General features: G+C 39.0%; 1 protein-coding gene across 2 annotated transcripts in view; it reads right to left on the reverse strand.

Annotated features, from left to right (window-relative positions):
* NPSR1 (neuropeptide S receptor 1) overlaps positions 1-24,532 on the reverse strand; it is a gene marked incomplete at both ends in the record, with an annotated part of 186,212 nt that extends 161,680 nt beyond the window's left edge. For both annotated transcript variants that reach the window (XM_081286542.1, XM_081286541.1), the window contains one exon: positions 24,383-24,532. In XM_081286542.1, the coding sequence (XP_081142668.1) occupies positions 24,383-24,532 (150 nt within the window). The remainder of the gene's footprint in view (positions 1-24,382) is intronic.
* Positions 24,533-27,553: the final 3,021 nt, after the last annotated feature.

Below are 27,553 nucleotides of genomic sequence, written 5' to 3' on the forward strand. Positions count from 1 at the left end.
GAGGTCTCTATTTAAGCAGGTTTGCTTGACTCTGACATTTGGACTCTGGTGACATGTATCTTCACCTGATCACTGTAGTAGCTGCCTATTTCCCGGTATCTGGATAGATCCCCCATTTTTGGACACTGAATTTAGTTATTACTTAAATAATAAGTAATACCATGATGGACATACATTATATAAGCCTAATTCCTGAGTAAAAGTAAAAAGATTTGAAAGATTAAAGTCAAAGAAATCAATGGGTTTTAAATAATCTTGTATACATATTAATTTCTTTCAAGACATGTCTGAATCAACTCTTACCCACAATGCCAGTACATGAAAATGATTATTTAAAAATATTTTCACAATGAGGAACTATCTTTTGTTAATTTTTTCCAGTTTAGTGACAAACATTTATAGTATTTTATTAATGTAAATTACTATTAACATTTCATTATCTTCTTAGTGACTTATTTAATTTTATAAGTTATATATTTGGGAACCACCAATTTTCTTTTTATTTTAGAGGAATTTATAAGATTCATTATCACATAAAGAATACAACCTCTTTTTAATATTAATGTTGATTATTTTATCAGTTTGCAAATACATTTTTGTGGCATTTTTATTGTAAAATTTACCACATAAAAAGTGCATAGGAGATTTTACTATATTATTACTGTCATCTATTTATATAATATATTATTACTAGATAGCTATATTGTATATTATATACATATTATCTATATTGCATCTATTATATAGATAAAAATAAGAGGTAATTATGTTTACTAGATATCTATCTTATATATTACAGACATCATATATTATATAATATAAATGATTATAGATAGATATGATACATGATAGATCTCTAGTGATAATGTAATGAACTCTTGTGAAATTACCATCAAATCATGAAGAAACCCATTGCCAAATCAGAAAGACCCTTGTGAATCCCTTATCATAATCTCATCCCATGCTTCCTAGAGATAACCTCTAATCCAGTTTTATTTTGTCTAATTTTTACTGTTACCATGTGTATCAATCCAGAAAGAGTACTCTCTGCTTGTCAACTTTATTTGAGTTTGATGTCATGTATATTCTTTAGGTCTTCTGTCTTAGTCTACTTTAATTTCTATACCAAATTTCCTAATGCTGGGTAATACATAACGAAGTTTATTTAGCTCACAGTTTGGGATATAGGAGATCATGGTGCCTGCATTTTCTTAGCTTTGGTGAGGGCCTTTTGGCTATATCATAATATGTCAGATAGCATGATAGTGGGGCACATGCAAGAGAGATCACATGACAAGACAGGAAGCAAGAGGGATTCAGTGGCCAGGCTGTTTTTATAACAACCTACTCTCTCAAGGACTAATTCTATTTGAGAGATCAGCATTAATCCCTTCTAAAGGTGAAGCTAACATGACACAATTACTTTCCACTAGCTCCCACCTATTTCAGGTTCCACAACCTCAACATCACTACACTGAAAACAAAATTTTCAGCACATGAACTTTGAGCACTACACTCAAACCACATCCAAACTATAGCATCTTGCTTGTTTGGTTTATGATAGTATGAATCATCCATTTTGTTGCATAGAGTTGTAGGGTTTTCATACTTATTACTATGTAGTATTCCATTGTATGACCACACTCCAATTTATTTATTACCTGTATTTGACAGATGTTTGAGTGGTTTCTTATTTGGAGCTATTAGAAAAAAAAATGCTACCAATGTAAATCTCTAGCATGTATGCAAATGCTAGGAGATGGAGAAACATTTTCAACTTGTCTAAATAATGCCAAATGCTTTTTAAAATTTGTTTTGGGTAGATGTTCAGTCTTCACAATTTTTATTCGTAGGTATGGTTAAATCCTTACAAATGGCATCTTTTGTTTATACTGTTACATTTTTCTACCTGGTAACTAATATTCATATATATGCTTTAAGCCCACCCAAATTGTAAATTACCTTTTATTTCTTCCCAATCCTCCCACAGTCTATTGAAATAATTTGTATTTTTAAATTCAGATGATTATTAAATTTTAACATAATTATATTTCTAGGAGTCATTTTAACAATTGCATTAAAGTTTCATAAAAATCTCACCAAGAAATATTTAGTTATTCTGTGTTCAAGTTTTTGTTTTATTCCTAACTGAAGTAGAATATTCTAATTTAATTTTTTTAAAGGAGATATAGAATGTGTTCTGAATCTTCACATGGTACAGAGAAAAACATCTGTTATACCTTCACAGCTTTTAATATTTTGAAACACATATTTTTCTCTTAGAGCTCTGTAGATATGCATTATGAATGTGAATGTATAAATATTCAGCATGATCTCTAACACTGAGTTATAGAGAAGACACACATTTATTTTCTATACAGAAAGCAATTTTCTATTTAGTTCCTTGATAAATTTGTTTTTCCTTTTAATATTCTCAAAATTTAGGTGATGATTTAGGTTAGGTCTTTTATTATGATTCTTCTTGACCTTTCTATATTAAAAGACTCAATTTGTGTGTGTGTGTGTGTGTGTGTGAGAGAGAGAGAGAGAGAGAGAGAGAGAGAGAGAGAGAGAGAGAGAGAGAGAATTTTAATATTTATTTTTTAGTTCTCGGCGGATACAACATCTTTGTTTGTATGTGGTGCTGAGGATCGAACCCAGGCTGCACGCATGCCAGGCGAGCGAGCTACTGCTTGAGCCACATCTCCAGCCCTAAAAGAATCAATTTTTAAAGTTAGATAAATTGTCTTCTATTATTGTTTTCATTCTTGCTTCTTCTTTGACCTCTTCTTGCTAGTGGAGTTTTATTGTATGGATCTCATGGGATTTTCCTGCATATCTCCTCTCTTTCCCTCTGCACCTCATCAGATTTAGCTTTCCTAAGTTAACTGTGAATTTTATGAGAATTTCTTGAGTATTCTCACATTTTAACAACCAAGTCATCTGTTCATTCTCAATTCCTTGAAATAATGGGATTTTCATGTTAAAACAATATTTTCTGAACATAAGCATGCCCCCTTTCATATTGCAATGTGGTTTCAAGCCCTGCTGAGAACACAAATGAGACATTGTCCAAGATTTTGTTCCCATTTCTTTCAGGAAATCAGTTTCATAGGGAGAAGCACATTGATGCCTTAAGCAATTTCTTTTTTGCAAATTAGGGAACACTGTATCATGTCCAGCAAATTTTCTCTGCCTGGGTGGTGGTAGGGAGTAGTGATTTATTCCTACACTTATCCAGTACTGCTTTGGTCTCTGTTGAATTCTTTTAGCCTTGGACAAAGAAGGAAGGGAAAAGTTCTATTGCCTGTGATTTTTTTGGACAGGCCAGAAACCCAGGTGTGCGTGGTGAGTCGAGGGACAGCAATGCCTAGAAGCAGCCAAAGATGGGGAGGGGGGAGGTGTCAGGGAGGTAGAAGATCCATGGTTGTTTTCCCTGAGGAAACTCTGTCCTTACCAGCACTGTCCATGGTCCTGCCCAAGTGTTACTGGACAGCTGTCCACGTCCTGTAAGCTGTGAGAAGGCACTGGCCACAGTCCCCCTCTGTGACATCTACAGCATCCAGTGAACAGGAATCTGCTTGCTGGAGACTGCTCCAATCTCAGCTGCTGAACTCAGCTTGGTGGAATCCCTGGGGCCAGCCTCTCCCCTACTGTTTCCCTAGGGAGACTCTGGCCTCAGGTGTAGTACACAAAAATCATCTTCCCTGCCCTCAGAACCTCTTGCCTACTCTACACTTTATAGAATTTCCTCCACTGTTCCAGTAGGTGGGTATCAACTTTCCATATTGTCTACTTCTGATACAGAATGTGTTTCCACTACAATTACATTGCAATGAGCTTTAGGATGAAAATGGAAAGAGAAAGAGATTAAGCAAGAGAACATGAGCTATTTTGTAGTGTGTGTCACCTTCCTGCTCTTTCTTCACACATTTACCTTCCTGGGTAAGTATAATTAGAATCCAGAATACCATTTCTTGAGGAGGTGAATAGTTGGCTTTTCACATGGCCAGTTGGCAAGTATGGTACTGTCATCAAAGCTCAAATTGCCCCAAGTCAAGTTTTTGTCTAAAATAATTGGCTACTTTCTTCATCTTTATATAGCACAATCCTGAAGTGTCAAGTGTCTTCAAGGCAGGCTTCAGATCTGCTCCATGGGGAGTATATAGTGATAACCGCTGAGGACAAAACTACCTTAGTTTGATATGCTTGTAAATTGGATGTCAGCTCTCAAGAGGGCTGAAGGTCAGGACTGGCTTGGAGTGGATCGTTATTATCTTAGGAGCTTGAGGTAAGTGTGCTTTGGGTTGGTAGGTCCAAAGAATTCTATGAACAAGTTGAGATCTCTTCTGAAGATTGACTATTGTCTTGGGACAGGCTGGGCAAATCTTGCTTCACAAAAACAGGTATCTCTCCTCTCCCTTAAGCATTCTGTTGGAAGTTGGTCTTATGTCATTAGCTTCAGGAATCTTCCAGATGGAGCAAATTCCCTACTATTGCTTTCTGGAGTCTTTCTAAGAGCTATATTTACTTATTAGTTAATTATTTCATGGATTATCTATTACTTATCTTCTATGTGCCAAATGCAGCCTAGGTATTGGTGCTACAAGGAAGAATAAAACATGTAGCATGTGTAAGTTACACTCAGTCAAGTTTAAATCCTGCTGCATCAAATATACAAGGATCACTAAGCATTTAGCTGCCTGCTCATTTATTCACAACATTCTTGTGCATACATGCGTACACACACACACACACACACACACACACGGATTTAAGAGTGATGGTAATAAGAATTGAGGAAACAAGTTCAGAGGAGCAGGGTCCCCACACCCTGATGAGAGGTGTGGTTGAGCCAGACTCTACTCAGTCTTGGGTATATGCTACAAGTGTGACATAGCACTATAGCCCACCTCACCTCTGCTTTCTCATTTATTAAGAAAAAAATAAAACTCTTCTCAGGATAGTTGTGATGGGTAGATAAGATGATGAAGATGAAGATGCTTAGTTCAGTGTGATGCATAGTAGACATGCAATAAAAATGGGTTAATTAAGGGGGCTGGTGTTGTGGCTCAGTGGTAGAGCTCTTGCCTAGAATGTGCGAGGCTCTGGGTTTAATCCTCAGCACCACATAAAAAAATAAATAAATAAAATAAAGGTATAATAAATATATTTAAAAATGGGGTAATCAAGGCTGGAGTTGTAACTCAGAGATACAGTGCTTATCTAGTATTTGCAAAGTCCTGGGTTTAATTCCCAATACTGCTATTAAAAACAAGTGTCATTTTCTTTCTTAGTTTTATGGATTATGCATAAGTTTGAGGAATGACCAATAACTACCTTTTCATAATAATGCTTAAGTTTATCCTGTTAAACTACTTTCAGTACCAGTCCCCTGAACTGTCACCTGAACCTAACAGACACTCTACTTACAACCCTCCCTCCCCGTACTGACCATGTCCCAACACCATTCTTAAATCTATTGCAGAATATAGTTGGGAACTAAATGCCCCCTAGTGGTTATGTGAAGCAAAATTACAGTCAGATGCTTAAATGCTGGCTTGAAAAAGCAGTTGAATTTAGAATTTTTCAATGACTAAGGTGTTCTCAACCAGTTACATGGTTGCTGACTCATGACTGATTGCCTTTCAACCTCAAGTTAATTAATTCACACAGTGACGTCAGCTCTCTGCAGACTCAGAGAATTGCAAGCTGGGATTGATAGAGATGAATTGCAGGGTTCCCTTGGTAAGGCTTGTGCTGCCATAGGACTGATACCTGGGATTTTGCATTATGAACCATTCTTCCAGAAACAGAAGGATGCCCATGAGTGTGGGCAAACTCTATAAGCTTGGCATCTATCTGGTCCAAGGAAGGTTTTTAATAAACATCTGTTAGATGGTTGATGTCAAGTATAAGACTACGTATAAGGATCACAGAAAAGGTCATTTAAAATGACAATTACCTCAAGAATAAAGGACATTTAGTTACTCTGGTTGAATCTGGATGTGCCAGGCATATCTGGAATGGAAGACATGATTTAAGCATATCCAAGGATTAAACATTGGATGACCCTCCACCCCATACTGACTAATGATTCTTTTCAGTAAAGTCCTGGAAAATTGGAGACAAAAAAACCTAATATCTTTAACAACTATAGAGTAAATGTAAACCAAATGATGTGAGCGAATCACATTAATCCAGCAACTCACTTACTTAGCTTATAATGTACATTAAGTGGCAATAAATGTTGATTGACTGTCATGGGCCAAGCCTCCTTTGAGATACTTTCCATGTGGCTTACTTAGAACCTAACCGATAAGGTATCACTGTCCTCCATCTCACAGGAAAGGAAAGGAAGGTCATAGAAGTTACTCACTTGGTTACCTGGCTCATAAGTGGTTCAGCTGGGGTCTGAATACAGCTGTGCTTGACTGACACAGACATGCCCTACTCTCTACAGTGGATTTCTGACCACATTTGGAGTCAGGGACTGTGAAGTTGCCTCATTTACTCTGCTTTCAATTTTTATGTGTGGAACAAATCTTCATCTTCCTTCCGATCCAAAATTTGAACTGGGTTTCCGAGGCTGGGTTAGATTCACAACTTTATCTCTGAGGACTGAGCATAAGCTCAATGCCAATTACACATTTTCAACACCAGAGCAATACACAGCTTTCACATAAGAGTAATCATAAATGTCACAAAAGACACAGCTACGTCATCCATCCTGAGGTCACAAAGCTTTCTTACCCCTCACATTTCATGGTTTGTTTTTATGAATACTGTTATTTGTGTGGAGTTGAAGATGAATATCTCAAACCACAGGAAGGAGCAACTATCTATTACTTTCCAAGACAGGAAATGAAGTCTTAGAGAAAAGATTCACTGATTCAGCCAAAGTTCTCAAGGAATGAGACAAAGAAACTGGACTGTATTGTTATTGAGACTTGTGTGGCTTGTGGCATTCACAATACCTGATCTCCGATCAAAGCCTCATTAATTTGCTTAGGTTGGGTTGGTAATATCAGAAATCAAGATCTGAAATCTCTAATTCCACTGAGAATGAGTCACAGTGTAACCCAGAAATGCAGTCACCAATGAGCATGCAATTTAAAGTAACACAGGTAGGAAGAGAAGGCAAAGCTTTGAATTTCTGGAGATGCTTAATTAGACTTGAAGAGTGAGACACATTATGGGGAAATGAGGGCTCCTGAGCAGGTACTGAACAACCAAGAACCTCTCACTCAGATTCGTTCCAACTTTTCTCTTCCTCTACACTACCTCCCTTAGAAGCACTACCAGCAGATTAAAAAAAAAAAAAAGGAACAGTTAAAATCCCAAGGAGGACAAAGGTAGGGTTGCACTTGCTCAGAAGGGGCCACCTTTCTTCCTCCCAATAGCCATCTCTTGATGGTATCTTTTTGGAAAATCTGCCTATTCCTCAGAAACAAAATCTGGTTTCCTTCCAGCAGTCCAGCTGGGAAGACAGTCTTGCAAATACAGTTGAAATATTGTCATACAATCATATTTCTGTATTCATCTTCTCTAGCTGTTGTACCAAGAGCTACGTGGATGCTATCTTGGATTACCCATGGTAGTCTTTTTACTTAATATTTGGCTATGAAAACAAAAAAATAATAAAACATTATAAGCTACATATAAATGTTGAAGTTTTTGTTTTTTAACCTTTGGAAGGCATTAACAGGGATCTAGAACAGGAATGGAGGTTGTTCCCTGTGTGATTTCTGGACCTATCGAGGGGCTGGCAGGACAAGAGCGTAGGAAGCCTCCTACATGGAAAAACTGAATAGGATGGGAAATGAGGCTGGGACTATGACAGTATGAATAGTTGTGGACTGAGAGTCATCAATGAACTGTCAGGTAATGTGGAAGACAAGCAGGCATTTGACCTGAGGGGAGGGCCTGGCTTGTACTCCTTGTGGTCAAAGTGGCAGAAGTGGGAAGCTCTCTTAGAAATCATGGATCTGTGGATGTGATTCTATTGGTTTCTACTCTGTATGAAGTTTGATAATCATTTTTTTTTAGATTACTAGCAAATTTCTACATACTTGGGATTTTAAGAAGGCTAAGATCAGAGCTCATAGTCTGATGGTAGAAACAGGTATGCAAACAAAAATGTTCAGTGGGAACTTTCCTTGTGGAAATGTTATAGAATCCTAAATAAGGAACATGTAGTACAAGTTGGAGAGGAGCTATTTGTAGTTGGACAGGAAATATATCCTAAAGAAATTGATATGTGAGCTGAATCTGAAAAAATAAGTAGAAATAGCTAAGTGAAGAAGAAGATGGCTGTAAATATAAGTTAAGGCAGAGGATGAAAACTATAGGTTAGTGAGGGTGGACAGTGGCCATCCAGGCCTGCTGGGAGCAGTCACAGAGTGAGAAAGGTTTATAATGAGAAGCTGGAGCTGGGTCCTGAAAACCAGCTCTTGCAGAAATGGAGAAAGGTCAACTCTGGATCATTGTCCTAAGTTAGAACAAGGTGCTACCAAAAGATTCTTGTCCTTCTGGGATCCTCAATTGTCTCAATTGCCTGAGCTGCATTTTCCCATCTTTGGGAAAATGATGTCACCATCATCACAGGTGAAAGCATATGACATTTGCTCCTTTAGGTAGAGACCAGATAAGAAAGTGACTCAGTAGACTCTAGGTTACTGTCTCATAGGTATTTCCCACTTTAGCATCCACATCCGGGACATTCTGAATGACTCATTAGCCATTTCTACACTGACAAGGAAGGATTACTCAATGGTCTGGAGTATTTCATCGTCCCCACCATGGGTCATATGTATTAGCAGATCATACATTTTTAGTGATTTCCCACTGCCTAATCGTTCTCCTGGGAGTCAGGGCCTTGAAGTGTGGAACTGTGTTGGTAGTACGGTCTGACTCAGCTTTCTAGTTACTTCACCAGATAGAAAGGCCACAAATGTACTACACTAACCTCAATGTGAATATCTTCTTGCGATTTTTTTTTCTTTGATCACATGAAGACTTCGACATTAATACAAATAGGGTGTATTAGAAACCGAGACAATTACATTCTGAGACTCTATTTGAATCCCCATAGCACACCTGACCACAGCTGCTACAGATCCTCTGAAAACCCACTTGGCTTCAAGTCTATAGAACAATTAATATCTGTTGAATAAACAAATGAAGTATCTGTAGTACCAAGAATTTGAATTAACATTTAAATTGTTGTTTAAGCTTTAGACTCTTGAAAAAAAAACAACACAACTAACATTTGGGTAAATTAGGTCCAAATTTTTATAATTTGGTAGGAAAAGTACTGTCATCTCTGTACTGAATCCTCCCTCCACATCATCAAGTCCTTTATAAAAATGGTATAGTGTTTGCATATAACCTCCCCCATCCTCCCAGGTGATATATCTCATCTCTAGATTACTTATAATACCTAATACAATGTAAATTTTATGTAAAAGTTGTCATACTATATTCTTTAGGGAATAAAGACAAGAAAAAATTTAATTTACATGTTTGGTACAGATATTTTTAAAATTTATTTTTTCTTGTTCATTTGGTAGAACGCAAGGATGTAGAACCCATGAATATAGAGGGCCAACTATAACTACTATGTAATAAAAATATCAAAGCAATATTTTGCCTGATGATTCATATAATTAAAAAAATAGGCCTGTGGGAGTTTATTTCTTATTTCTTATTAATATACAGGTGTAAATGTCTGAGGAATCTTCTTCCCAAGGATCTAATCAGCTCAGACCCTCATGTTTCCTGTTGTGTTAGATTGTCTTTGCTATGACAAAATACCTGAAAACATAACTTAGAGAAGGAAAGATTTACTTTGGTTCATGGTCTCAGAGGATTTAGTCCACAATCAGTTAAGTTCTTTGCTTGTGGCCCTGCTGTGGGGAAGGAAGGACATCATGATGGAGGGTGCAACAGAGCAATGCTGCTCACCTCATGGCATCCAGGAAGCAGAGGGATGGGGAGGAAGAAGCCAGGAACAAAAGATTCCTACCCTTCCTGGGCATATACATGTCCAAATTATGCAATCAGATTCTTAATCACTTCCCAAGAACCCTATTCTAAACATTGCTGCATTGGGGACCAAGCCTTCAACTTATAAGCCTTTGTGGGACATTCCAAGTCCAAACCAGTCTGTCCAGGAGGCTCGAAAAATCAAGCAGCTACAATAAACTAAGGGCTGTTGACATATGGAAGAGCAGAAGCAGATGTGAGGGTCAGGGTATTTTCTCACTCTCTCTGTCTCTCTCTGTCTTCTGACTCTGGTATTCTAGCAGCCTGTGTTGAGATGGAGCTTCCATCAACCTGCGTCTCTTGGAGGCTACAATGAGCTGTGGTCACTTAGTAACCCTGATGGACATGTGACTTGATGGAAAATAAACACCAAAACATGATGGTTTCAACTCACTGAGAATATCCAGTTGTTTGTTACCTCAGCATAATTTAGCTTAACATGATTAATGAAGGAGTAAGTTAAATAATCAATGGGAAAGACTAAGTGCTTGGCAGAATTAGCATCTGATAAATTATTTTAAGCTTTATTTTGGGCTAGTAGTTTCAGTGATCTTGATTATCCTTTGCATTTTTTATCCCAATCTAGGCCCAAAATTCTTAAAAGGCACTAAATGCCTTGGAAAGGGAGTAGAATTTATTCTTAGCCCAAAGAATTTCTTGCCTTTGCATGAATTGCTATGTGTTATCAAGTATTATAGTCTTCAATAATGGATAAAGAAAGAAACCTGCATCTGAGCACGCACAATAGTCCTTTTCATTTTGTGCTAAGTTACGATACTTTGATTCAATATCTGTATGTGAAAGGAATTCTCAGTGTTGTCAGGAGATCTCTTTCCTGTACAAGGCCTATTTGAAACAGGGCTCCAGCCCACCAGAAGAGTTCTAGCTTCTTCAAGAAACTCAGAATCCTTTAGACCCTGAGTGCCCTTAAAAAAATAATAATAACTTTTATTTTGTGGTGCTGAGGTGAACCGAGGGCCTCCTGATTGCAAAGCAAGTACTCACCACTGATCCTCCCAGCCACCTTCTTTACCATCTTATGCCCCAGAACTCTCCCAAAGAGTAAGGGTTTATTTACATTAAGCAAAGGCCTTTTTAAAAAAATACAAATGGCCCTATATAGCTGGAGAGATGTGTGTTCTGGGAAGAGACATTTGAGGGATGGAATTAGTGTTACACAGAATTGTTTTTACACTAATATTTGAAATTGTCTTATTGAGAATAAAATATTGGATAAAATGAAAGAGTGGGCGGGGAAAGTGGGAAGAAAAAGATGTATAAAACAGACAGCAAGGTCCAAAACAAAGGCCATCCGAGGAGGCTAGGAAGGGGGCGCTCTTGAGAGGGAAGGAAACCTTCATCTGGGTTCTTGGGAAACACGTCAAAAACAAGAGCATGAGTCACAGTGTAACCCAGAAATGCAGACACCTATGAGCATGCCACTTACTATTATCTTGTCTATAGGAAAACTGTCTCTTTCCAAAAATGGAACTCATGGGGAAGGAATCCCAGGAAGTTTCTGCTTTATTAGCCTTTAATGATAGATGAATAATTTGGGTAAGTGGAGTGTCTGGGAGACTGGTCTTTGAGGGGAAGAATGTCAGCCCTCCTGACCTACCACCCACTCTGAGCTTGGAGGACTTCCACAGGATCTCAGTGAGTAAGGCTCCTCCATGACCACCCTTCCCTTCTGTCCCCTAAAACTGTATCTTGTGCAGGACACATAGCTGGTCCCACTTGACCATCCAGGCATGGAAGTTCCCATCCTTCTGCACTCACTGCAGACCCTCTTGGGCAGAGCAACCCTACAATCTGCTGAGGGTCCCACAATAGAAAACTGGAGGAAGGGCCCAGAGGCCATGTCTCAGGTCACACTTTTCTTGGTGGTTCTCAACTCATGCTTTTGGGAGGAGAATAAAGAAACAATCAAAACTCATTGAAATAGTGACCTAATGCTTTGGGTCATTTTTGAACTTAACGTTTTAAAAGTACTTTAATTTTTTTTTTTTTTAATAAAGTGACATAACTGAATGACACTGATATTTTTTGGAATGAGGCGAAAATTTAAGGTCCTTTTCTTTGTAAAGAGGGAAAGACTTTCTTGGTTACTCAAAAGCATATAATCTAGACTGAATCAATATTTATAAGTATCTATTCAGTTCTTTTGTAATCTAGATAATAGCAGGATGGAAAAAAAAATGGACAGAGCCAGCTTCTGCCCTGCCCAACTGTGGAATAACTGGAATATTTGCCTGACTCTTGGTGGTTCCTTGGCTTCAGTACTCTTAACATGTCTGTTGCACCTGGTATTAGTAAAATCAGTTCGGAAAGTGTTCAGCTCAGAATGAGAGAAAGTCCACTTAATACAAATAAGTTTTAATTTCTCTCAGATAATCAGAAATTGGAAGGCAGGTTGCTGCTGGCATCCGTCACTGAGACTGCTGTGCTTTTTCTCTTGTCACAGGCTGCTGCAGCTCTGTGCACTGCATTCAAGGCAGAAGAAAGGGGGAAGGTAAAAATGCCAGCCATGTCTTTTTCCTTTATCAGCAAGGGAATGACTTTTCAGAAATCTCCGAGGCCTCCAATAAAGTTTCTGAAACTGTGCTTCATTTAAATGCAAAGTATTCAGATGGAAAAGTGAGAAGAGGGTTAAGGCTAACTGCTGGGTCCACCAAACCGGTTCCAGAAGCCTGTTCCTTTGCCTCCTCGAGAGTTATCCAGTGCCTCTTCCCAGAAGCTCCATTGTATATTCTAACATTTGGCAGCAACATCATAGTCTTCACCAGCACTAAATATAGGTGAATGACTACATTTATTACTCAAGGTAAAGGTTGATGTCTATTTGTAAAGTAAGATAAAGAGGACCCATGGGTCCTGAATTCCTAGACCTGAATCCTTTGTCAGTTCATGCCCAGAATATGCCAAGTCAAAGAGAGGATCTGTTCACTTTTCAAAAGACTCTGTGAGGCTATACTCTGCACCAGGTGCATGCAGTTGTTCAGGCTGGGCACACCGCAGAGAAGTTAGGTGAAGGTCCAAGGAACACGGTTTCCAAAAACTATGAGATATATAACGCATACATAGATATATAATATGATGCCATGCATATGTTACAATGAAAAGTAAACCAGCCTGGGGGACAAAGAGTGATGATGGGCATGTTGATATTTGGTTGGTTGGGTCAAAGATCTTTGAGGAGGTGACCAATGCCCAAGTGAAATGAGACATTTGTCACTCTATTCATTTTGAAACGCTTGCTGCTTTCAATTCATTCATCTTTCATTTGGACCTATCAACTTCTACACTTCCTTTCAAGTCCTCCTGAGACTTAAGCTGTACTTCTACTATGCTGTCACTTAGAGATTTATATCATGAATTTAATATTCAGCAAAGTATGTTTCATCCAAAGTCATAAATTCTATGTATCAATTTTTAAATTAAGGTATAGTTTATTCAGAGGCAAATTCACTCTTAATGCATATATATATACATCCTATATTAGGTATAAGCATTAAGAGTATGTGTGTGTGTGTGTGTGTGTGTGTGTATACTCTCTCTTTTTTTTTTTGGTGCTGGGGATTGAACATGCTAGGGAAGCATTCCACAACTGAGCTACATTCTCAACCCTTTCTATTTTTTGAAACAGGTTCACCCTATGTTGCCCAGGCTTGTCTCACACTAATGATTCTCCTGCCTCAGCCCCCTAAATCTTGGGATTACAGGCATGCACCACAATGTCCATCCCAGTTCTGTATTTTCAACTCATACAAAAATTAATCAAAATAAAGAACACCTCCATCATCCAAGAAAAGTTCCACATGCCCTTTTGTGGCCAACATCTCTCCCCTTCCCTAGCCCCTGGCAACCACTGAGTTGTTTTCTGTTGTTAGAGTTTGGCCTTTTTAAGAACATCATATAAATGAACTAATTAGAAAAAGAAACACTTGAAGGCTGTCTCTTTTTAATACATTTGAAATTCATCCATGTTGTGTGTATCTGTAAGCTTATTTTTCATTGCTTTGTAACATTCCATTGAGTGAATATGCCACCATTTATTCATTTCCCATCCCAGGGATGTTTGTTTTTGTTTTTTTATTTTTTTTCCCTTAGTGTTCAGTGATTTCACAAGAAGCCATTATAAGTACCCTTTTAAAAGATTTTGTATAGATATGTTTTATTTTCTCTGGGCAAATACCTAGAAATAGGATATTTGCATTGTATGGAAAAATGTACATTTAATTATAAGAAAATGGAAAGAATTTTGTCAAAATATCTTCACCAGTTTGCCTTGCCATCAGCAATATGTGCTGGTTCTAATTGCTCTACATCCTTGCCTGTATGGTCAGTATATTTTAATTTCAACCATTGTAATGAATGTCTGGTGCTATTTCAGTTTGGTTTTTACTTTGCATTTCTCTAATGACTAATGTTAAATCTCTTTCATGTGCTTATTTGCCATTGTGTATGCCTACCTATAATTCAAATCTTTTGGTGTTCTTTTTAATTGACTACTTTGTTTTCTTCTTTGTATTAACTTTAAATATTTTCTGTGTATTCTGGATATACATCCTATATTAGGTGTATGATTTATTAATAGTTTCTCAAGAAAATCTCGAGAAAGTTTCAGGTATGAGGCTTGCCCTTTTATTCTCTTAATAGAAGCTTTAAAAGAACAAACATTTTTAATTTTAATGAAGTCCAGTTTATTAAAATTTTCCTTTAAGGATTGTGCTTTTAGTGTTGGATGGAAGAAATTTTTCCTAATCCAAGGTTACAAAGAATTTATGTTATATTTTCTTCTAAATATTTTATATTAGCTATTACATGTAGGCTTATCATTCACTTGGAATTAAATTTTCTAGGGTGTCTGATGTGGGGTGAGCCTTACTTTTTACATGCAGCCATACATCATTCCAGCATCATTTTCTTCTTTTCCTCAGTTAAGTTTCCTTTTTACTCTCTTCAAAAATCAATATATATGTGTGTGGGGGCCTATTTTTGTTCCATTGATCTGGACGTTTACCTTTAATATCACACTGTAGCTTTTTATTCAATCTGTAAACCAGGTCAAGCAGCTTCTCCAACTTCATTCTTTTTCAGAATTATTATGGTTTTCAGTTTCCTTTTTCTTTCCATATAAACTTTAGAATCAGTTTATCAATTTTAACCTCCACCTCTTTTTCCTCCTCTGCTTCTCCCAACCTTCTATATCCCCCAAACCCCACATATGACCAGAGGTGACCTCCCGTTGTTGCTTCTTCCTTCCCAGGCTCAGACAGCCCTTGTCTGATTGAGCTTCCAGTGCCTCACACTGAATCATCCTAATTGACTTTCCTTCTCTAGTATCCCCTCCCTATAATTCAGATTCATCCTGATTTATCTCTCTAAAATTACAGTTTTGAACTGTAACTTTTTTTTCTCCTAATAGAAAGTGAAAGATTTCTTCTTGCCCAGAAAAAAAAAATCTTATTATTTAGTCTGATGGTCCAGTAGGTTCTTTTTAGCCCTCTAACTCTTCTAAGTAAACCCCCAACTTCCATCTGCTTGTCTTTCATACAGAGCTACTAAATTTTTTTTTTTACAAATTCTTTGCCATTTATTGAGACCCTCCCTGAGTTCCACTTCCACCTCTTTTCTCCTTTCATTGAATTGATATTTCCCCTTTATATGGATATCTTAAGCAACTATTGACAGCAAGTTGGCTACCCCCATTAGACAGCTACCCGAGGGCAATGAATTTTTTTTGCCCATTTCAGAACCTCAGGGCTTAATGTACTTGTCAAGCCAATCTTTATTTCTCAACTTAGTAAGGTAAAGGGGTACTTGTCATAATGAGAAGGGAAAAATATAGTTTGAAAGATTGCATTACTATGTCTTGACTTATTCTGAGATTTAATATTTATTTTAAAATTTAAATTAGAGTGAGAAATATTTATGTTTCTCCATAGGTGTTAAAATTTAAAATTATGAAAACCTTTTTAATAATATTTATTGAATTACTGCCTTGTTTACCAGCTCCTTGAGACAGTGATTAATCCTCTGCTTCCCTACCAAGTATGGGTCCAACCCAGAAAAAGCAGCTATAGCTCTCTGTTCATGGGACAGCACATCTGCTTGAACTGTCCAGAGGCAGCTGGCAGGAATTAGATGTTACTGCCTGAAAATGTTAGAGAGATGGCTGGGTTCATTTGCTCCACTGAAACAGATCCTTGTGTCTTCAGATGGTCTTTCTGTTCTATGTACCCTGCAGAAGCTCTCTGTGGCTATGCTTTTATAATCATGCATCTAAACATATATGGAGGGTGAAGTTTTGAAGTTTAAAGTTGTATCCTTGCTCAATACCTGCTTCGTGTCTCAGGGCTCAGAGGTGGATGATCTCAAGGCCTAGGAAGGAGAACATGGGGCATGCAGGGGCTTTGGATGTTGCATATTCAGATCTGAAAGGCCAATCTATATATCCCTGCCAACATGACTTGCTGTGATGTCAGGAATCCTCCTAGATCATGGCACTTTTAAAATTCAAACCAAATGACTGGTGAATAAGAAGTAAGACACCATCACCCATTCCATTCATACGAACTTACTGAGACTAAAAATAAAACTTGTTGCTAGATGCAGTGGCACATGCCTGGAATCCCAGATTCAGGAAGCAGAGGCAAGAGGATTGCAAGTTCAAAGCCAGCCTTAGAAACTTAGTGAGGCATGAGGCACCAAGCAACTTAGCAAGACCCTGTATCAAAATAAAAAATAAAAGATTTAGTGATTTAGCTTAATGGTTAAGTACCCCTGGGTTCAATCCCTAGTTCCAAATCATCATCATCATCATCATCATCATCATCATCATCATCATCATGTTATATGGATTGTTTCTTGAGACACTCTTTCATTCAACAAAATATTTATTGACCATTCTTTTTTTTTTGTATTAGGCACTAAACTAGGGACAGTAGGTCCTAGAGATATCTCTAGTTGACTGACATCCAGTACATGCATATATTCATGTGTCTGCACATAGGTTAACATGCATATCTAGAGACAAACCATTTTTTCACAGGGATTCCAAGTGCTTTGAGAGCACAAGAATATTGACAATGGTGAATATTAACCAAAGCTGAAAGCTTCATAGAGGAGGGACTCACTAAGCCTGGAGCGGTATCACAAGAATGAGGAGTCATTTCAGTGTCTGCTTTGTTCATTTGGAGGTATTTTCATATATTTTACTTTTGTACATTTGTTGAAAAATTTGCATTTCTTATTGCTTATTTAATTTTTAACTTTATATATTGCATGCTTCTTTGTAACCCATAATAATTTTTTAAATCTTCTACAGTTAAAAAAAAAAAAAAGAATGAGGCGAGGGAAAGGCCTGTGCAGAAAGGTAAACAGAACATCTTTTCTTGGACTGTGGTGAGGCATTCAGTGTAAAGTGGCACAGGGTGTGAGAAGAAGGTAGTGCATCAAATGCAATAGGCCAGGAGGCCAAGTGGAAGGTTTGGAGTTTCATCTTGCAGAAGATGAGGAGCAAGCAAAGCTGTAAAGCAGTGCCTTTTGTCTCCTGTACTGGGGACATTTCCTGTGCTCCTCAGGTAGCTACTCCTTATCCATGAAATCAAGTCAAAATCATGTGTCATTTGAAGCCATAGCCAACAACAGAAGGTTGGTCATCTCACCTGGAAGCTACTTATTCTAGGAGACAAGTTGGCCTGCTTGCAACTGTGATGTGATAGAAAAATAAACTTCTGGTGTGTTAAACTAAAGAGGTTCAAGGTTTCTGTTTTTTACTGTTTCAGAGTCTAATCTATCCTAAAATCAGCTTAGAAACCTGTTTTCTTTTTTAAATATTACTTATTTTTAGGGCATTCACTCATTCACCATTTTGACTTCTCAGTCTTTATTTTCATATTTAGTTTAAAAATGCTACTTAACCTCCTCCGCATATACACACACAGCTGATGGGAGGTTCGGATATAATAATGTGCAGTCACAATGTACAGTCCTGACAAGAGTCAGGGCTTCATCATTTTTAGGAAACCATTAATGTTGCCTAAGTGGGAAAATAGATCCCTGATTATTCTTTATAGCTTCATCATGACCTTGGGTGATTTTGCTATCTTGTGGCCTGGAAAATCTTATAACCACTGCAGAAGCCCATCCGTTCTTCCTCTGGATAGGACATAATTTTCCATCTTTGCAAATAACCCTTCATGTAGTGGGCCATTAACTTGCCTAGATAAAAGTTAGGCATAAAAGCAGGATGATAAAATAAGAAATGGAATCTTCCCTAAATATCTACATCTTATTCTATGGTTTTTGGTGGTCTAATTAAAAAAAGAAAGAAAAAGAGAAAAAACAGCTTAATTCACCATCATTGTCTGAGGACCAAATGCACAGTAAACCTCAAGTGTTTTGACGTGCAAGTGATGTCTCCCAGCAATTCCAGAAGCTTCTTTCTTGTAATTGAAGTTCTTCTTGTCTCAGTAAGTAGTCTTGAGAAAAGACTGAAAGGACTATTTCCTGGTAATATAATAGCTAATATTAAACCACACTCTAGGCCAGTTGCTATTCTTGAAGGCATTACAAGCATTTTGTCACTTAACTTTTCTCAGAAAGACATTTAATTAGAAGCTTATTGGTCAGATGAGGAAACCAAGGCACAGAGAGCAGAGAGCCATCCAAAATCACACAGCTAGGTAGTGGTCTCCAGTGGGTGAATGCATCCATCACCCCAGCAGCTGGCTCAAGGGACTGGGCTCTGAGCTCCAGAGTCTCCCTGCAATGATGGAGAAAATTCAAGAACCTTAATTTCCCTGGTAATGACTTAGTTACCTCTTTCTGCAATCAGGCAGATTGAGAGGCTCAGAGAGAGATTAACTAAAGAAAAACAAAGTGACATTTCTCATCCACTCAAGTGCATATGCTTGCCCACTGTATAAAGAGGAATTTATTTCAAGGATGACAGGGTGACATTTTGAAGCATGAATGGATGTGCTTCTTCTCACTTCCTTGATAAAACCTTCTCTAGCCTGAGGGCTCTAACCATTGCCCTCAAGGTAGACCCTTTACTACTTTAATGCAAACAGAAATAAGTAAGAATTGGGCTTTCAAGTACACCAAGCAGAATCCCATAAAGAACTTGAAGGGAAGTGGCATTTTTCCATTGTGAGGGGATAAGTCTCATGAGCCTTCAGAGAATGGAGCCTGGAAGAGTTAGCCTGGAGGGACACAGATGGAGAAGGGAGGCTAAGGGAGATGGAAAGAGGGGTGAAGGCACAAAAGTGGTGTAGGATCCACGAGAAAGTGGGAAACTTGGACACTGATGAGAGGACATTGTATTGCCTCCCTCCAAAGGTTAGCACAAGAAGAGAAAGGAAGAGAGAGTGCCTGCTAGGGTTGGAAGCACAGGATGAAAAGAAGGCTGAGGATCACTCACTGTGTAGAAACCAGAGAATGACTCCAAGATGGCACTGGCCATGAGGATGCGGGAGTAGTACCACTAGGTGTCTGTGTTGGGCGACAAGTGACCAGAAACAAAGCTAAAATGTTTTCTGAAGTCCAGAGCTGTTAGGAGAACTGTCTGATTTTCCATTCCCAGCAAGGATGTGGAAATTTAGCCAGGAGTGAGAGGGGGAAAGGGAGATTCAAGAACCTTGGATCTAGGGAATTATGAAAAAAGGAAGCTGTCCCAGAAAGCAATTTGAAATTGACCTGGGCCACATAGGATCTCAGACACAGGTTCAGAACAAAGATGGCCACTTTTGAGAAAGAGATCTGATTCTTCATTTCAGTTGATGCCAAATTTACCCAAATAGAGATGATACCTTCCACCCCCACCACTCCCAACCATAGACAGGGATTCATCCCAGAACCAGTGCCCTTGGTTTTAGATATCTTCAGTAAGCCAGAGAATGTGAAAACTTTTGTAGGCTGGAAAATGATTGGGTTTGCTCTGAATTAAACTAAGATTATGTTTTCTGCCATCTGTCCTATACATTAATAATACAGAGAGAAACTCAAGTCGAAGAAGCTTCCCTTTCTCATACACCAATATAAATAGTTTTGGGAAACTGCATGCCATCCTTGTCAAGCCCATCAGTAACATCTGCACATTTCTGTCATGGAGTCAAGGTAGACACACTGCATGGTAGCGCTCACTCAGGGTGGACGATTGGAGAGTCAAGTGCTAGTTCTGTGTAGCTGAAATAAGCAGAAGAATCAGACTTTTAATAAAAGTGATTTTAATAAAAATCACTCGACTGAGCAAAACTAGTAGGAATTCCTTTAGGAATAGCATGGTACTCAACTGTAGAAACTCAAGCAAACATAATGAGTAAAACCAAGTGGAAAAAACTTAAAAAATGCATGACATAAATGCAAAATGTGGGAACTACATTAGAAGTTCAGGAAGTTAAATCTCCTGGATTCCAGGAAAGACATCATGGACTCTCCTGGGTTCCATGGCAGGTGGGGAGACCAGCAAGCCTTGGAGAGGTATGATGGGTGAAGAGGGAGGTTTAGGGAAGCAGGCAGAAGGGCAAAGAGGGGTCAAAATGACAGTCACAGGTGAAAATACTGGTACACAGTGGGTAGATCAAGGTCTTAGAAATGCATTGTCAACTTCAATGTAATGGAAACAGCATTCTATACTTAAGCTTCTTAAATTGAGCTTTTTCTCAAGCATAGTGTGAGATAATTGGGATATAGTTGAGCTGAAATTTTCTTTTATTATATTAATGGAGGAAGGGTGTGTTGCAAAAATTAACAGTAAGACAGCACGGCAGGGAGGGTGTACAAACATGGGAACACACTGTGTCCAATCACCCCCAAGCACTTAGAAGCAACAATTTACATACAAACAATAGTTAGACTAATTGCATATCCTTTGTAACTATCCATTAAAGGAAGTTCAATGAAAGATCATCATTAGGTAGTATTTAGCAGTCTTTTCTCCTCACCTAGAAGTAATAAGACTGAGTTTCATTTGCATTATGCTACAATTTAGGTAATTTACAAATTCAGATAGGTCTCCCACCCAGTTAATTTTAATTGAGTTTCTCATCACTATGAATCAGAGATTCAGAAAATATTGCTAGCAAATTCACTAGCAAAATTAAAGGGTTTTTTTTGTGTGTGTGAAGAGGTTCATCTTTGTCTTCAATTTAGACAGCCTCATGTACTTTTGGATGAGCTGGGTTCCATCCTCCTTGAAATCTTCTAGTAGTTTCTCAAAGCCCTTGTAATTCCTTAATGCTGGTGGCTGGGAAATGAGGAGGTAAATTGGATAGGACTTGAAGGTAGAAGAGGTCAGCAGCTGTGAAGGAGACAATGACTCAGTTAAGAACCCTGTGACTGTGAACCCACAGTCACAAGGGGTGAATCGCACAGTGCCATTGTAGAGAACATGGCGGTGAACTCACCCCAACCTCCTGTCTGATCTCCTAGAAACTTGAATTTGGGATGGAGATGGGAGGAAGAAGACTCTAGCTTATGAAGCATGATCCAGAGACATATAGACAGGGATGTCTTATCTCCTATCAAGAGAATTTTAGGGTGAGAAAGGAAGAACTAGAGTGCTAGGTAGAATCTATGATAGCAGCCTTACTATCCACATCCCTGGGTTCTGAGACTAGATAAGGCTGTGTTGTGGTGGGAAGTGACTTCCGAGGGCTATACTCGGTACTGGGGCCAGCCTGCAGTGCCACAGTACATTTAGTAGTCCACCCACTGGGATCTATAACTTACTGGTCCTATTGACTTTAAAGTGGGAACAGGGATGAGTTCAATGTGGTTGAAGAGAGAGAGAGAGTCCTTGGTGAGTACAGCAGTTAGACACCAGGCAGGACTATACGTCTCCCCTGATTTTTATCATGGAGAAAGCAAGCTTTCTGTTGCCCATGCTGGCAAAATGTTGGCAGTGGACAGAAAAAGTACACCACACTTTACTTATGCAGTATATGTTTACTGAACATGTCTAGCATGGTCCTGGATCCCAGAGAGAATATGAAATCAATGCAAGGTAGTTCTTTCATTCATGATGCTCCGTGACTGTTAACACATCCACTCAACTGGGATAGAAACACCAGTTTAAGACAGATTCAGATCATAACCTGCTGGGATGAGTCAAGGAGGGCTTCATGGAGGAAGCAGCCCTCACTGAACCTTAAAGAAGGGGTGCAATTAACATAGAATGGAAGGTAGTTTCAATGGAAATTCACAGTGGTTTATGGGAATTACATGAGATACTCCACAGAGGTCAGACAGCAAGATTCTGGGCACCAAGAAAATCCACAGCAAGTGAAACTAATCACTCCTGCTGTAGCTATTATTTCTGCTACTTTCACGGCTATCACCATGTCTAATTTGGGGCTATTTTCACTGATTTTTGTGCAGGTGACAGGAATTAAAGGGACATAGGCACAGGGCACAGTTTTGACATTCTTCTCAAGTCTGTGGGACAAAAGGAATCACAGTAACCAGGAGCAGGCAGCAGAACGATTTCTGTGTCAAGAGTGTATCAAAACTGCTTTTGCTCAGACACCACAAAAAGTTAACACTAAAATATTTAAGCTAGGCTCCCATAGATGCCACCCCTGATTTCTGTGTCCCTAAAACTCAGTGCTCTAGAGGACGAATACATCTCTCAAAAATGAAGCAGAACCATCCAAGCTCCCGCCTAGACATAATTCCTCTCTCTGCTTTTTTCTTTAAGTGTTTTGGCCACAGATGTGTTAGCAGGAATGAAATGCAGGAGATGTATTCTCTTTAGAGCCTGCAGATGATGATGCTGGGACCAAGTGTGAACACCAAGCAGCGAGTGAGTGGGATTTGTTCTTACATTCAAAACATCTTCTCACGTGCTGCATTAAAAAAATGTTAAATGAGATTTGCGCTGAGAGCGATTATTGCCCAACTTTCAGAACAACTCCCTTATTGCTGATTATTATCCTTTTCACAAAGGCCAGCCTCTTCATTCTGTTTGTTGTCATGTTCTATAAATATCAAAGCCTTCAGAGACGGTGTCTCTAGTGGAGTCGGGAGCTTCCTGGGTGTACCACGCCTGCCAAGATAGAATATCTGTGTGTGCAGGCTGATTTCATAAAAGGGATTATTCAGTCAATAGTTAAGTGGTAACAAACTCCAATTTCACTTTCTGTGCTGCAGGAGTTGAGCAGCTGGACTGTGTATGTGAATGCATTCAGATGTGACTCCATGGGACTGGATCCCCTGCAGCCAGTGTAAGTGATTTGTTCAGGATCTGCACTGCCACAGGGTCTCTTTTCCCATGAATAGGAAGCTGACTCCTTGGACAGTTCCCCACTGAAAGTTTTATTCTGAGTATTCACAGAGAAGTGAAATTCTAGTAGAGAGAAGGTTGTTATAGTAATTCTACCTCTTTTTGTAAAAGTCAGATCATTTCAAGAACACCCAGAGGATTAAAAACAACATTACTGACAACAAAGTAACAATAAGAATTTTCCTTGAGGCATTTTTCTTTATAGTGTAAAGGACCAGTTTGAGACCTGTGAGTTATTGCAAGGACTAAACATAAAGTCAGGCAGGCAGCAGGTAAAATAACCCACAAGCCCGCATTCAGACATAAGAGGCAGGAAACTTTTGTTTTCTAGGGACATGATTTCTCTCTGTCCACGAGATTTTTTTTTCCAAAGGAGAGAACAGTATTATCTTAATGGTGATCTTTTCCTCAATGTGAGCCTTGGATACTCTGAAGGTGAAAGGTATCAAACTGATTCTTTCTCCTTGAACATGCATGAGAAATAGATTCTTGGACTCTAGTTGGTGGTGTCCCTGTTTGCAACAAGTTGCTACCCAGACACATATCTCACTAGGCATGATCTTTCTAGTGGCACCCATTTCTGCTCTGGGGAATATGGGCTTTCTGTACCTCTAATGCTCCTAGCAAAAAGACTCATAGCTCTGACAGTGAGCACACATATACTAGAAATGTCTATTTTTGACAAATTCACTATTTCTACTAGAAGCAGACATCTCGAGCACTGCTATAGAATTAGCTAGAAGTGTTTTCACCTAATGAAAATAGGAAAGTAAAAGAATCTTCCACTTACAAATATTACTTACGATTCACAAGTTTTCATCATCAGAAGAAAATACACCAGTATACATTAAAAAAATCAATAATTCAGAAATCTTGGAACACTATGAAAATCATTGTTTAAAACTATCATTTCTTTTACTCTTTTTATAAAAGAAAATAAACAATAGCCATTCACAGTACTGGCTGATACTTTCACTGCCCTCCTAAGTTCCATCTGTCCCATAATTTAAAGTCAACATTCAGCATGGAATCTGGAACACTTACCTTAAAGGAGGAGTAGACAGAGCCCCACTCCTCTCCCTCGGCCACTTCAGTGAAAGTCACCGTTTCAGTGCAAGCCACTCGGGATGAGTCCAGTGTTGTTGGCACAGTCTGGGTGGAATTGGAACTGCCCTCTGTGAGGTTGGCTGGCATGGCTCAGGAGGGGTTGAGGCTTGCTGTCCCTGTTCCTGCAGCCAGGCAAGAGGGTCTAGCTTGCCCCCTGAGAACTGGGCAGCAGCTGCAGCCTGGCACTTCCTCTGATTTCCAAGGCTTTTGGCTGGAGCTCGGCTGAGCAGAGGCACAGATCCCTCCCTGAGCCCACCTCACTGAAGAGCTCTGCCTGACGACAGGGAGGATCCACGTGCTGCTCTCTCCTCAGCAGCTACAATCCAGGAGCCAGCACAGCCCTCATCGCCTCACAGTACCACACAGGGCCAGGGCCTCACCCTGAGGGAAGGGGGGAGCCTCCCACAGTCATGGACATGGTGCCTGGGTGGGCCTCCTGCTCTGCTTTTCCTAACTTACACAATGGGCTCCCATTCTGTGCCGGCTTCAGTGATTGAGAAATCTGGACTCATCAGCAGGTCAATTAATTCAGGTCATGTTTGCACTTCTGAAATCAATCATAATTATACATTTGTTTCTGTTAAGGTTGCTTTCTGACTTACAGTCCTCACCTAGCCATTTACTCAGTAGCCTGCATATTGTTCAATAGGTGGAGGAAAACAGCATATTTGTGTTTCACACCTGTGGTTCTGCTTAGGTTTTCAAAGGGTAGTTCTCAGAAAAATTATGTGTGTGTGTGTGTGTGTGTGTGTAATCCATGATCCCTCATTGATGTGACCAGGGGAGGCCTGGTGAAATCTTCTCACCTGCTGTGGGCCCACCGTAACTCCTGCCTGGAACAGTACTCAGGGTAAGGGTGGGAAGACACTATGAAGAGGAGTTGGAAAGAATAATAGATGTCCCTGCTTCACAAGCAAACTTGCAAAGCATGTTGACCTGTGCCTTGATTTTTCCATTGGATTTCCACAACTCTGGGATGTAGGTAGTGAAGATAACTTTATATTTTCCTTTTACACTAGGAGAGGCTGGCTGGACAAGATGAAGTGACTTGCCCAACATCCCATAACCAGAGATGGAAATGAGCTGCTAACCTTTCTCTTCTGAAATTCCTAGACAGTGGTGATTTACTGAAACATAGATGAGTTTACATCAAATCCCGAATACTTACCAGGATGAGAGGTTAATATGTGTACGGTAGCAGGCTAGGTATAAATCATCAGGAACTAAGCTGCTTGTATGACAACCAAGCATAACATTGGAGCACGGACTGTGAAAACACTCTGAGCCAAATAGGCCAGCAGTGGTTTATGGCACATGGTATAGGAGGTAGCAGGTTTAATGACTATTAAAAAAAGACAATGACCCCATGAAATCTCCTAGGCAAACCTTTGCATGATCCACCCCCCTTCTCCCAACAAGAAGAGAACAGTGTGCTATAGAAGGGAAGATATACTACATGTGGAATAAAGGAGCAACCATTAGAAGGGGGCTTTCCAGAAAACTGGAGATGTTATCAGTTCTTAGAAAAGGGTCAAAACAAAATAATAACCCAACAGCAAAAGATTCCAACTGGAAAATATTCCAGCCAACAAATGAACATGGAAAAATGCTTAAACTTATTAACAAGGAAAAGCAACTTAATAAGAATTTTTACCAATTAGCATAATGAAAAAGTATGTATGGCTACCTGTCCCCCCAAAGTGTTGAAAGGATTGAGAAAAAAGGGGTGTACATTTTTACTTCTGAAGTGAGTTAGGTGACAGGGTGACTTTGAAGAGCAATTTGACAGTGTCTAGCAGAGTTGCAATTACAGACCCTCTGATGCATTATTCCATTTCTAGAGGCTGGTAATTTTTCATTTCTATCTGGGTTACTTACATGTGTTTGATTTGGGAAAATTTGCTGGATTACACCATTAAAATGTGTGCACTTTTCTGTTTGTGTGTTTTATTTAAAAAATACAAAATTTTTGTGGGAAACCTTTGAGAAAGAGCAGAAGCTAGTTTGGTGTGGATGGGTGGAAGAGAGAAAATGGCAGTTGTCATAGACAACAGATAAGTGGAGAAAGACCTTTCAGGTTGTATCATTTTCTCTCCACTCATGGTCCAGATCATTGCTTGATCTAAGGTTTCTCAGTGAAAACATTCATAGATAAGTACAAGGAGACATGCAAAAGATGCCTTTGCAACATTGTGTAGAAACAGAAGCAATCTAAACATTCATGGTGTCAAAAATCAATGAGACATCCTAAAGAGGAAACTGCCCACATGCTTCTTACCTGGGTGAATAATTACCATGGAATGCTATACAGTGATGAGAATGAAAGGTGTAGAGCCAAAAATAACATTAGAGATGAGACTCACAAACACAATATTAAGCAAAGTAATATGCATATTTATTATCATTTATATAAAGCATAACTGTGTGCACACACAATGGAATATGTACAACAGTTTGAAGGAATTTTTGTAGACCAGGTGGCAAATGAACGTGCTATTAAGGTTATTCTTATGTGTCAGTTTGACTAGGTCACAGGGCACACAAAATAGTTGGTCAAACTTTATTCTGAGTGTGTCTGTGAAGGTTTTTTTTTTTTGAATGGTTAACATTTAAATTAGTAAACAGAGTGAAGCAGCCTCATGTGGATGGCTCTCACCCACCCACTGCCTTGACCTAGGACATTCGTCTTTGTTTTTGCCTTTGAAGTTGAAGTGAAAAATAGCTCTTCTGGGTCTCCAGCCTATTGGTTGTGCTTCTCTAGAGAACCCTGACTGATACACACAGCTTTTAGCACCTCACCTGAACTGCTCCCTAGAGATTGTACACAGTGAGTGCTCCCTAAAGATTGTACATAGTGAGTGGAACATTGATGAAATACAGAACTTAAGCCGTTCAAGCAGCTCCTGGTTTAACCTAAGTGATAAAGATGGGAAACACTCTGTATTGGTAAGGATGTGGAGGAAGAAGAAGAGCTAACATACACTATGGTGGGGAGTTAAACTGATCAAAGCACTTTGGAAAACTGCTTGGAAATATTGTCGAAAGCCGAACACATGCACACTCTATGACCTAGCAGTTTCACTTCTAGGAAAATACCTATCACAAATG

This window comes from Spermophilus citellus (assembly GCF_964194105.1).
Source record: "Spermophilus citellus genome assembly, chromosome: 3".
NCBI lineage: Eukaryota > Metazoa > Chordata > Mammalia > Rodentia > Sciuridae > Spermophilus > Spermophilus citellus.